The following is a 15796-nucleotide window of genomic DNA, read 5'->3' as shown; positions in this document are numbered from 1 at the left end:
TTCCTCCAAGAATCCCTTTGGCTTTGCCTCCTTATTCTTCTGGCATTTGCCTTTGCTTTTTGAAAAGCAACCAAATTTTCAGCAGTGGGGTATCTTCTAAAAATCCCCCATGCTTTCTTTTGTGCTTTAAATGCTGCCTCACAATTCTGGTTCCACCATGGTTTAGGATGTTTTGGATATCTAGTTGATGTTTTCCCCATTGTTTTTTCTGCTGCCTGAATGATACTGGAAGTGACAAACTCAACTGCATCATTGATATCTGCAGTATTGACCATTTCCTCAGTGATGTTAGCCAAAGAGGAGAATGCAGGCCAATCTGCCGTTTCAAGTTTCCAGCGTGGTGGATGGGCTGTTTCACTGCTTTCTCTGCCTTGGTATTTTAGAAATATTGGGAAGTAGTCGCTAGAGAGTGGATTAGATCCAACCTCCCATGAAAATGCTGAAAACAAGTTTGGGCTTGCTAAGGAGAGATCAATAGCAGTAAATGTCCTTGCTGGAGCATGGAAGTATGTCACTTCTCCAGTATTAAATAAATAGATTTGCTGATTGCCGATAGATCTTTCGATGGCTCTGCCTCGACGATTGATATCGGGACTGCCCCACATAGGATTGTGGCCATTGAAATCACCCAGTAAAAGGAATGGAGTTGGCAGCTGTTCAACTAATGAATCCAATTCATCCTCATTGACTCTGACTTCTGGGGGCAAGTATATAGAACAAACTGTGACAGTTACTCCAATTGAAATTCTGACTGCCACAGCTTGCAAATCAGTTGTTATTTGTACCGGTAAGGATGGGATGCGGTTTGAAACCAGTATAGCCACACCTCCACTGGCACGGTTGTGGCTATCATCATCCTTGCGGTAGAGATCGAATCCTTTTAAAGAAATATTTTCTCCAGGTTTCAGATGGGTTTCCTGGAATGCGACGCAGAGAGATTGGGTAGATGATGTCAAGTGTTTAACGTCAGAGAAGTTGTTGCGGAAACCACGACAGTTCCATTGGGTTATTTTATAATCCATTATGTGTTTGAGGCAGCATTTTTAGTAATGGTATCCCTCTTTAATTTGACAGGGGGTTTTTCTTTTGGGGGTGACGTTGGTTTTGTCACCTGCATATTAGTCTCTTCGTCAGAGATATCAGAAAACTCACTCATAGAGTGAGCTTCTGATTTTTTACATTTAGAGAGAGCTGCTTTCACTCTGTTTGTTTAGTGGGTTCTTGCTAGCCTTTTTAGAACCCAGGTTTCTCGTTACTACCCCTGTTTTAGGTAGGGGTGTTTTAACTCTTGTATTCTCCTTTTCTGGTGTTTTTTGTGATGGGAGTATTAAACATTTTGCATGGCGAGTAACAGATTCCTTTGGGGAAACAGAAATATCAGTTTGAACCCCAAGTGTCTTTGTAGACTTCACAGCAGCCGCAAATGTCTTTTCTTTCAAAGGAGCACTTGAAGTAACCAAACGCCGAGCCTCTGGGTAAGATAAATTGTTTACAGTTTTTACCCGCTGAATCTCTTTCTCTCTCTGCCATGCAGGGCATTTCCGAGAGTAGGCAGGATGGGCGTCTTTGCAGTTGATGCAACATGGAGTAGTTGTACACTCAGTACTGTCATGATCTTCTTTTCCATACTGAGCGCATGCACTTTTTCCACGGCAAGATGTTTGTGAATGTCCAAACCGCTGGCATTTAAAGCAACGCAGCGGGTTTGGGATGTACGGGTGAACTGGGCAACAGAGATATCCTGCTGCAACAGAAGATGGCAATGTTGGCTTGTTGAACATGAGGATAAGATGTTTTGTAGGTACAGTAGAACCTCGAAAACTCGTCCCTCGATAACTTAGCACTCCGGATAACTGGTCCACACCTTGGCAGGGCGAAAAAATCCTTAGTTAATTAATTTTCATTATAGACAGCTTTATAAAAGTATAAAAGCTCTCATAAAGTATTTTTCTGAGGTCTGTCTTATCAGGTAAATTACTGTACACAGTGTATTCATTAATTTTCATTTTCATGTAGTGGCTCTATGCCTTCATAAAGGACGTACTTTTCCTTTGTTTAAGGGTATTTGGGCAGTTTATTCTCTGTTATATTCTGTACAAGTAAATACTGTACAAGTACAGTACAGTATTTTCTGAGGAAATACTCGTACTTATTCTTTTTTAACCCCATTCCCGATAACTCGGCATTTTCACAAACTCGGCCACCCTTCGGTCCACATTAGGTCGAGTTTTCGAGGTTCTACTGTATCACCTTGCCATCACGCCAGATAGAAATGCGTCTGACAGCAGTGACACCTTGATCTGAAAGGCCTATCTGGATATCTGATTCATTTTCAGACATCAAATCTGCCTCCGATATCACACCACGTGATGAGTTTAAACTCTTGTGTGGTGTGATGGTGACTTGTATGTCTCCTAGAGATTTCATTTTCAAAAGCTTTTCAGACTGTTGAGGGGAGGCTGCTTCTACGAGCAGATCTCCTGACCTCAACTTTTGGATTTTTTTAAGATACCCAATGGTCGATTCGAGAAGTTTCTGAATCAAAAAGGGGGAACGTTTAGAAAGGTGTTTCTCCCGCAGCATGGACGATGAGATAAAATGGTTGATTGGAAGAATTAACCTCCTTTGGCGGCAATGCATTGGTACATGTTTTTTGATTTTAATGAATCCATATTTAATAATAACTATTCAGCTCCTAGTGACCCCACCCACTATGGGGCCCAACAAGGGGATGCCGTCACATGGGTGATTCCCATAGAATGTCACACCAGGGTTTCCCAGGAGCTATACCCTCACAATGCAGTCAAGAAGAGCACATCTAGACTGACGTGTCCACCCGGTCTGCATCGATCAGTTGACTCCAGGCCGAGGTCAAGAATGACTCAACGACCAGCCGATTGACTCAAACAGAACCTGATTTGAGCCTCCCGTTTATCCGAAGCAGGGGCCAAAGCAGTGTGTTGGGGACATTATGTTGCCCCTCAACTACCAGGATCCCACTTTCCGGCATACGGGATACCACGCACGGCAAACACGTGGGTGGGCGTTCAGATCCCAGGGATGGTAAAGAGAAGTTACTAAACCATCTCTGGGAGGTCCCCTCACCATGGACAGGAACCCACATCGAGGGGTAAACGAGAATGAAGTCATCGTTATTCCTATTTCGTTAGACTTTTCAAACGATTCGTTACTAACGCATTTAACTCGTTTCACTTTACGAACGTACCTATTATTAAAGACTTCGATACAAAAATGAAAATTTGTGAATTGGCAAAGAAGTTTGATCTATCGGAATCGACAGTCAGAACAATTATAAAAGGCAAAGAAAAAATTCTCAAAGCTGTGAAAAATGCTCAATCTTTAAATTCAAGCATCATTCGTAAATGTCATGGTATTATTGCTGAGATGGAAACAATGTTAAAATTATGGCGTGATAATCAAGTAAATGTGAACAATTGTAAAATAATATAGGCCTAATTTGTTATACATATGTATTATCTAAAATTTTATTAAACAGTTTTTTCTAAATTATTGTTTTCTTTAGTCTCCGGCCCCAATTAAAAATTAATTATTTGTATGTATTTATATGCAAAATTATACCCCGACTTACGCGAATTCAACTTACGCGGTTACCGCTCGGACCCACCTATTGCGTAAGTTCGGGGTATTACTGTATATGCATTCTGTATTTGTTTTACTCTAAAGATTTAGACAATACTTGAAAAAGCAATGATTTAACATTACTGTAATTATCTAATATTTAGAATTACAGTATTTATTTACTTTTTAATTATGATCTTAATAAATTTACAGAAAAGCTAGTAGTATTACTCTTATATATCATTTTTCTCAGTTTAAATATTAGTCAATTCAGTACAAAGAATTCACCACTTATGATTACTTCTAATAAATTGTACAAAATAATTTATTAGTATACCAAATAATAAATTTATTGATAAGTATAATAAATTATCAATAAGTTGGCACAGTTGACAATTGACACTAATACTGTATATACTTACTCCTGTAGATAGCACTTAATGGAAATTACAAAATGTTTTTGGCAGCATTAATAGGCCTTTCTCAGGTAAAAAGGCCATTCCACAGATAGAACAAGGAAGAACATATTCAAAAATGGAAAAACATTCCAAACAGGATATGTGAGAAGCTGGGGTTAGAGGGTAAAAGCTCTAAACCATTTGATCGGCATCAGACTGGTAACAGCCGCTCACTGCGTCACTGGATGGCTTTAAATAAAAGGGCTATTTTATTGAGTGGGGAGTGTTGTGGGTAAGTCAAAAGAATGTCTGTTTCGAATAATTGAAGTCAACACCCAATTAACTAAACAAATAAATTTAATATACAAATAAAGCATATGAAACAATAATCAGCTACAATTACAGTTATATGCACAGACAAGCACATATTGAATCATATATATATATATATCTATGGGATTATCTTTATGGGCTATATATGCACTCTAGTTTAATATCTAAGATGACCAAGAGAGAGTGCACATAAATCGGTTAATTATCAATCATCATACCTCCATACAGTTGTGGCCATAGTCTAAGTGGTAAATTATCCAGGGAGGCCTGGGGAAGCATTTGGGCGACACTTGCACAATTCACAAAGTTAAAGATAATCCTTAGGGACTGAAGTATGGTGGGAGCTAGTGGTCACCTGTTCTATGGTGAAGTCCGCTTGGCATATGGAGGAGAGAGCCACAATCTATATGGCTTCTTCCTGGAGATGTCTGCCCCAATGATGGGGTATATGGCTGTTATATCCTTCTCGAGTGTGGGAATTTAGTCTCATGACTGTTTTCTAGTGATGATACCTTCAATGTATCATCAACAGTCTGGCTAGGGCAGTGGGAATTAGACTTGTTGTTCTCTTTTCATTGCTATATTGTTTAACTTTCGACCTTCTCACGCGTCAATAATAAGTTGTTATAACTTCAATTTGAAACTTTCTCAGATCAATGAGAGGGGTTCTTATTGCATCAAAGACCCCCCTTTTAACACGAGTTTCTTAGTTGATTGTTTACCATTAAAATAACACCTACTTGTCTATTTTCTAATTCCGTGGGAAACAGATAGGAACAAAGAAAAGCTTCTTATCACTTAGCTTTTTGCTAAAATTTACGGAAAAACAACTCCCAGATTCTCACAGGATATGATGTACTTTGTAAATTATAAGATAAAATAAATGACAAAAAACATTATTAATTTTACAAATGATATATTACACATTTTTTACAAATTTGATTTATTTAACATTTAAAAATAAAAACAAAAACACTAAAAATAATATAGGAACTAAAGTTAACAAATGGCTTGTAGGCTTTTTAATGCTCATGTCTAGGAACTTGTAATAGGAGCTGATATACGTTAACAGTCTGTTGGTTCAGATTCAACAATAAAGGAACAAAAAGGAACAATATGTACCCGGGGGCTCGTAATCTGTTTAAGGCATCTTTACTATTGGTAAATAACCTGTGTATAGTATGATATCTTTTATAAAAATGTTGAAGATTAAAATTTTTAGCAATCTGGGTATAAAATCAGTGCATTTCCACTTCATAATTGAGAATGAAGAGTTTAACTGCCTCGGTGTTTGGCAGGGCCTTGCTCTATGGTTGACTGTTTTTCCATAGTGTGTGCTAGTATGTATACAAGCATATACCCAAAAAATGAAAAAAGAAAAAAAAATGATGATAATGCATACCCAATGTACCCACTTATCAGAGAATAAAAGAACTAAATCACATTGAACATATGGCAGTTACTTATAACACAATAAGAATCAGAGTTCAGGGTTCCTCTTTGTTGGAATGAAGATAGATGGCTTTTGTTAAAGATATTTGATAGAGATTTCCTTAATTAATCAGGCTATAAATCCACTATTATTAATAAATAGATACTAAGTAATTTGGTACTAGAGGTAGATGGTGGGTGCCATCTCTTATCTAAATTAATAATTATAATTTTTTAATAACTTAGAACCACCTGGAAAAAATGTTGCATATGGTTATATCTAAAGTTTAAATACATCTGGAAGTGAAGAATTGTTCAAAAGTCCAAGTAGTGTAACTGGCAAGTGCACCACACAGTAAGCGAAGGCTGTGGGTTTGAGTCCCGCTCCAGGCTAGTTCTTTTCTTCCAGATGGTTCTAAATTAGTTAATAAATTATTAATTTAGATAAGAGATGGTGCCTAATGTCTACCTCTAATACCAAATTACTTAGTATCTAAATCATTAATAATGGAAGTTTATAGCCCAATTAATTAAGACAATTGTTTGGTTGTTTTTGGTTGAATTTGGGTGTTTTGTTGCTGGAAATTTTTGCATTTAGGTAAAATTCTATATTATATTATTATTATTGTATCACCAATACCTCTAAACAGACAATTATGATTTATTCAATTGGAATACTAAATTTATATAAAAATAGTGCTTGTTTTCAATTAGAAAAGTATAATATGAACATATGAATAAAAGCATAATGACTGATATAAAACTGTGTACTATGTCTACAATATGAAAATATAATTTGTACATGCATTTTGTTTTATATCTGTATAGATTTATATATGTATAAGCACTCAGTGATTTAAAATTTTGATGAAAGTAATAACTAGTAACTTATCTATACTAATATTATAAAGAGGTAATGTTTGTAAGTATGTATGTAAGTTTGTTTGTAGCAGGTAATCTCCGAAACTACTCATCCGATTTCAAAAATTCTTTCACCAATATTTAAAATGGAACCTCAGGGTGGACATAGACTGTATATTATTCCGTTAAACATTCATATAAATTAAAATATATAATCTAGGTTAAGGCTTTTATGTCCAACAGATGGCGCTACGAGTACGACGCCCTAAGTTTGCTTTTCTGTGAGGCATTATGCTTTTCTGTGAAAATGAACTAAAGCAGATCATCATCTATCTATCTATATAAATAAAAATGTAATGTTCGTTTGTTCCTACCGATTCCTTTGAAATTTTGACACAACGCTGCATTCGAATACGCACGTGTTTTTATATAATATATGTGTCAAATTCCCCCCACTGAAGGGAGATGGTTAGGATTAAGGCTTACCGTAAAGAACTCTGCTTCTATTTATACTATTTTAGATGTGGTTTTTTGCGTTTTAATAGGTACCCTATTAAATCAACAAAATAGGCGTTTTAATAGGTACCCTATTATAGGTCAACAAAATGTACACTAAAAAGAAATTCTTCGAAAAATTCCCCCCACAAGGAAATGTTATAAATTTATAATAGATACATTTTGAGCAACAACAACACGTGACGGGGTCTGCTAGTTTTTATATAAGATATGTTTTAAGTAAATTTTTGAATTAGCTATTTTTTTTGTTCCTGAAAAACTTTCAAAGCAAATTAAATTTATTGTACATTAGTTTATGATTTCCAGAGTTAATATATTGAGTGAAAAGTAATATAAATAAATTTAAAAAGTATAGAAGTGATAATAAAGTGAAAGAAGGAAGAAGACAAAGTTATTGTCATTGAAATAAAATAGCAAAACTGGTAAAAAGTTAAAGAAATAGAAATTATCAGCTTGACTTTGTTTCACTTCTCTATTTTTATTTTCTTAAAAATGATTTATCATTTGATTAAAAAATTATTAGATTGTTACAGATAAGCAGATTGGTGGCAGATAAACAGACTGAAATAAGACCAGGCATTTATAGAATTTCAACAATCACAAAGTTATATTTACAGCTTTCAATATAAGCTTAATAAAAGTACAAAAAATAACAATAATAATAATTTAAAATATTTTAGGGATGCAAATATTGTGAAGAGAAAACAGTGTTTGCATGTCTTTATGTACTAAGAATATGGAAAACAGAACTTATTGTTACAAGATACAGGTAACTTTCCATTAAAGCCACAAAAAAGATAGTCTTTACTGAAAAAGACAGAGGTGATTTTGCTTAGTAGAAAAATTTATCTTACATAGAGTATACATGTACATAAATGATACAAAATTTATTACATTAGTTTTATTATTTATTTGATATTTTATTTTCAACTGACATAATAATAAATATTTTTTTAATATGTTGTATGATGTATTTGTCATGCTGAATAAGCTGATAATAGAAACACTGAAATGGACTCAGAAAATGTCTTTACTACTACTTAAATTATTCAACGTTTAACAATTTTAATAGATATAGGTTTAAAAAAGCAAAATATACATGAATTTATTCGTAAGAGAGTAGTCATTAAAAAAAACTAATATATTAATATATTTAATAGCAACATTTATAATCTTTCTGCATTCTAGGATATTTTGTTTCAACATAATAATAAAAATAAATGTTTAATGAATTAAGAAATTTTTAAAGAATTTTTCAGATAACTAGCTAAAAGTTTTCATTGTAAATATATATATATCTTTCACAGAGTTTCAGAATGATATCATTAAATGAAGAATTAAATTACAGAAAAGACATGTAACTAGTTTATATTATTTAATTTAAAAGATTTAAGATATTTATTTACAAACTGTCTCATTTTTAAGATTTACTAATTTCCTTAAAAGATATAAAAATTTTTTATAAAGATTGTCTTGTCTAAAAATGTAATTTTATCTGTTAATTTTATGATGCAGGATAGTACAGATCAGTGTTTCTCAACCACTGGTCCGCAGAAAAATATTTTTTTTTTGTACTGATGCTGGCACGGTTGATTATGGGTGACATTTAAACAGTAATCTAGAGTTACTATAGGTACTTTGTTATGTACAGTAACTCTAGATAATCATATATGAGCATAATTCATAGTCTCATTTAATTGCTGGTCCATGTAAATTATCCATAATTTTACTGGTCTGTGATGAGAAAAAGGTTGAGAAACACTGGTATAAGTAATTTTAATCTGTTTACTGAAGTTTTATAAGGACGTTATTACCTACCTTTCAATAAAATAAACTATTAATTAGTATATTTTTCTGTCCAATTTAAATTAAGCCAAGTTATTAAAACAACCAAACTTGTACATCCAACATATTTTTTTTTATTACGCACACGATAAAGTTGTTTTGAAATTCTTCGAACAGTTAAATAGTGACTTCATGCAATTTGATCATAAATTAACACCAAATCATTCAAGGACCCAATTTTTTTTTATTCCATCAAAACATTTTCTCAAGTTCTCTCTTCCCAACTTTGGCAGTTTGTATAAACTAGCTTCAAAATCAAACAAATTCTTTTGAATAATGCATTTTAAAATGTTTTATTCAAAAGTATCTATTCAATTCTGAAGCTAGATTTAAGTAAATCGCCAAAGTTGGAAAAAGATTTCCTAAAAACATTTCAACAGAATAAAATGTTGGCTCCTTAATTAATGATTTGAATCATTTTGCTATATCAAGTTTCAAAAAACATTCCACATTAAACCTATAAGAAAACATTTCATTAATTAATATAAAGTCCTTGAACATTAAAATATCTTGTAATTAAATTATTGATTAAATCTTGTAAGTTTTATATTATTAGGGTCATTCAAATGAAAATGAGCCAAAGAATGTACAGTAGAGTATCAATTATCTGAATGTTGATCAACCAAAACATCGGTTAACTGAAAGCGTTCCAGTCAGACTGTGTCATGCTGAATCAAACATTTTTGATACTAGATTAACTTCTTAAGTATCATTTTTATAGTTTTATTAGTTTATTTTGTTTGTACAAAATAAACAAATAATTTTTAATGATACAATAGCCACGATTATTATTATAGAAATTTTTGTTAGGCTTAACATCGACGAAAATTCAATGCAAAGAGACACGTAACAGAGAAAAATTTAAACATGGGATATATTAATATACTATTATTGTAATATACTAATATACTATATTAATAGTGTATAATCAGTTATCCAAAAAATCTATTTTACGAACAACCCCAGTTCCCAATTGATTCGGATAATTGACGCTCTACTGTATTAGTAAGTTATTTTTATTGCATCTTAAAAAACTCCAGCAATGAGCTACTTAAATTTCCAGACAATATTTGATGGTGCCACCTATTATCATATTTTATTAAAAATTATTCATATTTTTAACTATTTATAAATGGCAAAAAGCTAAATTTTGAGGATAGGGATGGGTTTTATAAAAAATTGTAAATACTAACAACAAGTAAAATCATCATTACAATAAGTCTGACCCTACTGGAAATACACACATAACTCCCTTTATCTTTCCACCTCCTCAACCTTTAAATCACCAAACTTTAATAGCATCAATCCCCCTAATACACAAACCTCCCTGCAAAATCTTAGAATTTCAACAAAAAGTACAAGTTATTAAACTTCAAACAGGGTGAACAAAATCATGCCCCACACAAATTAACATCCATACATACAGAAAAAACCCTGAATTACTTTGCATTTCTCAACATTTATAAGGTGTCCTGAGTCCAAAAATGTAAAAATCTTGGGGGGTCATTTTTTAACCTTCTGCAGTATGTAGTGCAATGTAAATGCTTTTTTGAAGCCCTAATGTTGCAAGACTTCTGTGTAGTGTATGTGGCATGATATCTGTGCAAGAAAGGATTATTGGCAAAATAAACACATTATCCATTCTCCACAGATGCTTTATTTTATGGGCAAGTTCTGAGTATTTATTAATTTTTTCAGTGTATGTAATTTGTATGTTGTTTGGAATAGCTATGTTTATTAAATATATGATTTTATTATGTTTGTTATTGAATGTGATGTCCAGTCTGTTGTGATGTGTTGTTTTGTCTGTGATTACAGCTTAATCGTAGTATATTTTGTGCGTGTTTGTGTTGTTTTCTATGACCATCTGAAGTATATATCTATCGTACAGTTCCTGTATTTGTAGTTGTTTGTGTTTATGTTCAAATTTTTGATGTATTATATTTGTTATTTGATTACATCAATAGCCAGTTTATGTTAACAGCTTGAAACCAAATGTGATGTGTTTCATAGTCTTGTGCATGACTATAAAACAAGTCACAATACACTTAAAGATGACACTTGTAGGAAGTGTCATCTTTAAGTGTATGTCGAGTAAGATATGTTTTATATAGTTTCTTGTATGGCACTTACAAACCCTTCATCTTTTCAGAGAGACATCAGTGAATCAGCCAGCAGTTTGATGCAAAACAATCCTGGCTGAAATTATTAGAAGTTCATGATAGACATCCTGAGTTCAAAACTATGTGATGTCTGTGTATTTTGATTGTCATGAAACAACTAATTAGCAACTTGCACATAAAAATAGTACACCATTAATTAAACATAAATAGCGTACTATTTTTGTGTGCAAGTTTTAAATAATAACTAAGTAAAACAATACAAACTAATTTATATCTACTATATTTCTGTTCAAATATATTTCTCAAATTCTAAGATACCTTTTATAACCCAATTTTATTTTTCTGAAATAGAGAAATGACTTAAATTCTGTAGTAAGTTAGAGTCCACAACAACAATAAGCATTCATCACAAGTAAATGGTTTGTTATGCATTAATAACAAATGTTTTCAGCTACATTGCTCAATGATCATATCACTTCAAATGAGCTTTGCTAGTAATGAATGTTTAAATTAAACTCTTTTTTAATGCCTAAAATGCCTTCAACATATGAAAATAAGACAGTACAGTTGATTCCGTTTAATTGAGCCACTGGTTAATTGGGACAGCAGCAGAAAAGGAATTAAGCAATTTTTGATATATTATAGTCGGGGTAGCCAAGCTCCTTGATAGTCCGAGCCATTTTTCAAAATTTGAAATTTTTCACAAGCCGCAATTAAATACGTATTAAAAAGGTATGCAAAAAATTCCAGATTACAAATTATATCCATAGCAAGAGTGATACAAATTGTTTCCTCCAGAGCACAACGTCAACTGTCCATTGCAATGACAATTTACAAATTCAAAATTGGTCTGGGGTCGGTCGATAACGAACGATTACGCCACTGTTTATGTTCGTTCGCGCAGTTTTCAATGAGTCATATCATTCTTAACTTGGATGGAAATGAAATTTGTTACAACGTTGCACTTAGTCTTTCATATTTGTTGTTAGTAATTTAAAAGACATTTTGAAACACATACGGAACGATAATAATTTTTTAAAATATAACAACACAAAAATGAAAAGGGAACTCGGGTACAATTATTAAATCTCTAACTACATTATTAATTACTACATTCCACTATACCTTTAAAATGCAGTCTACTTTTGGATAGTTCTCTAACATTTTCGGTCTAATTCATAGACCTTCTTCAGGATTGATGTAAAAAAATTTTAAAAATTTGAATTTTCCCAACGGGTACATTTATCAAGAGCCACAAATAATCCTTCAAAGAGCCGCATGTGGCTCGCAAGCCACAGGTTGGCCACCCCTGTATTATAGGGATCTTCTGAAAATATGTCAACACTATGGACACTAATGTTGTGTAAGCCTAATGGTTGAGACAAAGCAATTTTGTCCTTTGCTTGGGCAATTTAGTTTTTCTGGAGAGGGTCAGCATAGAGGGACGTATCACACTGAGATCCTGTCTGAGGCATACCTGAATGTAAGCTACTGACTCTTATACGAATTGGAGTGGGCAATCCTCTTAAAAGCAAAGGGTCAAAGACCCCAAGACAGTTTTTTGAGATCTCTCAACCAAGTTGGAAGAGAGCTAGAGTTTCCTTAGAAGTGTTGTATGCACAATTACATCTAGACTCAGACAGCAGACATCTGATCGTTGGGACTATCATCCGGTGCTGCCGGATTCTATGGACACTCCTGTCGAAATGACCCATCTCCAAGTAAAGGAAACTGTGCTCAAAGAAAGGCTGTAAGGTGACTTTTGGATGAACCCAGGCAAGTTCTAACTAAAAAGGGAGAAAGGAAGATCATTCAATCAGGAACAGATTGATGGTTAACCCTTGTGTACATCACTACTATTATCTGGCAACACAAATCAGTTATCTATCATCATGAGTCTGGCAAATTTATACTACAAATATTTTCTGTATTTTGGTTTAATAAAGAATTAAAATAAGTACCTAATTATTTTTACCTACTTATTTTAGAATTTTATTATTAGTTCGTTTACTTGGGGCAGCACTTAATTAGGTCAAAATGGATTAGTCCCAACATGTCCCTATTAAGTAGAATCAACTGTATTGATTATATTAAATTACCAATTATTGGTTTAAAAAATTTGAAAAATGTTATGTACAGTGGAACCTTGCTTAACGAGAAAAGCAAATTGTGAAAAAATAACTTGCTTAATGAGCAACATTTTACAAAATGAATGACGAGGAGAAGGGAAGTCCTGGATTGTGCACATGCTCCATCAGTCTGTGTTTAGCACTTGTTCCTCTAGCATCTTAGGGCACATACTATGTGGCAGTATCCAGCAACTGTGAGCGTGAACATGCTTCCAAGCAGAGCAAACAAACTGGTTCAAGCAAATATGCATGTCCAGAGTAACTGCATTTAGCATACAGTGACCACCAGATAACACTTCTACCAAGCAAGTTTGATCGCCGCTTCCACTGCTCATGCTTCCAAAAAACAAAATGGCTGATTTTGTAGATGAATGAAAACAGAATGACAAATAAATTGTGTATATATGTTGTATGTACTTTACTTAATAATCTTTTATGTAGTTTAATATTTCTGATTTTGTAAATGTAATGTTTTAAAAATAAAACTTTTTTTTAACTTATTATTCTATGAAGATTAAATATTTGTTGTGTATCTAGTTAGTAATAACAATTACCTGTCAAATTTACCATTTTAATGCTTGTCATATTTTCTATAGCAAGCATTCGATGAAGTCGTCTTGCCACCATTTTGTAAACAACATGCGTCCACTCTGGATAGAAGTCGCTTGTGAGTTGGATGCATGTGCAAAGACTCTTTCCACTTGCAATTGCTGTATGCTGCCATGTAGGACATACTCTTAGTGTCACTTCTGATCACACATATTACATATAAACATCAACAACCTAACTTTAATAATTATAAATAATTAATTTTTAATTTAGACATTTCTGGAATTAACTGGAATTGGTCATTAAATTTAATATGAGATGGCAGCATAACTGTCAACCTCTAGTTAAATTAATTATTTTCTAATATTTAATTATAGCCTTTACATAGCCCAAGAATTTGGCATATCGTTTGGTGTGTTTATCAGACATATTATCTGCGTTATTTTTTGTTTTCTGCATATCAAATTCACATTTCAGGTTAGTTCATTCCATGCTAGAAGAAATGATGATGATTCACACTCCTTAACAATATATATTGCATAATTTTCTTTGAATAAACATTATACGTAAAATATTTGAGAATTTTTTCGGTGTGGAATGCATTAATTTATATGAGAAAAGTTGAACACATGTTTCACAGTATGAGTAAGATTCTGGAATGAATTATGCTCATTAAGCGAGGTTCCACTATATTTCATAGCACTCAAATTGTTTCTAACTTTTTATCACTTAACAAAACTTAATATAATTGATTATTTTAAAGTTTTTCTCAATCAAAAATTTTACAATTCAATTTCAAAAGCAGGATGCATCTTAGAATTAAAGAACTATATATAAGTAACCTACAAAAATAATTAATATTTATTTCACAATTTCTTTTAATGAAATATTAAAATACCTTAAAAAGTTAGTTGTTTAATTTCATTTAATCTAAAATTATATATATATACAGCATCCACTTAAAATAATTACTTTGGAGCCTGCCTATACTGATAACAATAACCAATTGATAACAGTAAGCAGGATAAGTAAGATCATAATTAGTGGAAATTCTAGTTTTACTGACTGACATTAAAAGGACACATTAAAACAATTAAGAAATATACAATATATCTTAAAAATTTATTATTTACAATTATTTTATTTATTAATAGTAATTTATCCAGTATTGCTTGCCTGTTAACTGTCTTTAACAACTGTTAAAGTTTAACTGAGGTAAGAAATGCCAACAATTTAAGCTATTGCATTGTGAGCAAATAATGATAACTGATAATGATAGTGTGTTATCAACACATATTAAGGATGACAATATGAAAGACAGCTTAAAAATGCTTACATACCAAAGCTAATGATTACCATACTCAATTCTGATTACCATAAGCAATGTTTTTATAGTGTATTTTCACTTATGTTTTGGAACCTAATAATTTTAATCATATTAAATGAATGACAACAATATCCATGATTATAATAAGTGAAGCCTACTGTATTTTCAAATAAAAACATATCTGTTAAATCCATAAAATATATATTTATAACAATTCTTATCAGTATAATGTTTTCACAGAAATTCAAAAGATTCTAAATACAGTCGATTCTGTTTAATTGGTCCACCAGTTAATTGGGGCAGCCACTTTATTGGGTATTTATCTCAAAGAACGGAAACCAAACTAATAAATTAATACATAATTTAATTGTTTAATCGGGTCAGTAGCCGAAAATGTATTTAGCAATTTTTGATATATTTTAGGAAGCTTCTTAAAATATGTCAACACTACGTACACTAATGTCGTGTAGGTCTAACAGTTGGCAGAGACAAAGCGATTTTGTCTTGCTCGGGCAATTTGATTTTTCTAGAGAGGTCAGCATAGCAGGATGTATCACACGAGGACTTCATCTGAGACGAACCTGAATGCAAGTTAGTGACCCTACTCTGGATTGGACCGAACGATCCCCTTCAAAGTGAAAGGACAAAGGTCACTGGACAATTGTTTAAGGTTTCTCGACTAAG

At 32.6% G+C, this 15796-nt stretch overlaps 2 protein-coding genes across 6 annotated transcripts in view; both read right to left on the bottom strand.

Annotated features, from left to right (window-relative positions):
- LOC111618544 (bromodomain-containing protein 3-like) overlaps window positions 1–15796 on the bottom strand; it is a 110649-nt gene that overhangs the window by 46565 nt on the left and 48288 nt on the right. The window lies entirely within an intron of this gene.
- LOC111618545 lies at window positions 63–1814 on the bottom strand. The gene has a single exon (XM_023360105.1). It carries the CDS (start codon window positions 1779–1781, stop codon window positions 1182–1184), a length of 600 nt encoding a protein of 199 aa, XP_023215873.1. The 5' UTR covers window positions 1782–1814; the 3' UTR covers window positions 63–1181.

The sequence above is a fragment of the Centruroides sculpturatus genome, unplaced genomic scaffold (assembly GCF_000671375.1).
Source record: "Centruroides sculpturatus isolate CEXI.00-Female unplaced genomic scaffold, Cexi_2.0 scaffold156, whole genome shotgun sequence".
Taxonomy (NCBI): Eukaryota; Metazoa; Arthropoda; class Arachnida; order Scorpiones; family Buthidae; genus Centruroides; species Centruroides sculpturatus.
The sequence above is the reverse complement of the archived record's forward strand: the minus strand, read 5'-3'. Positions and strand labels throughout refer to the sequence as shown.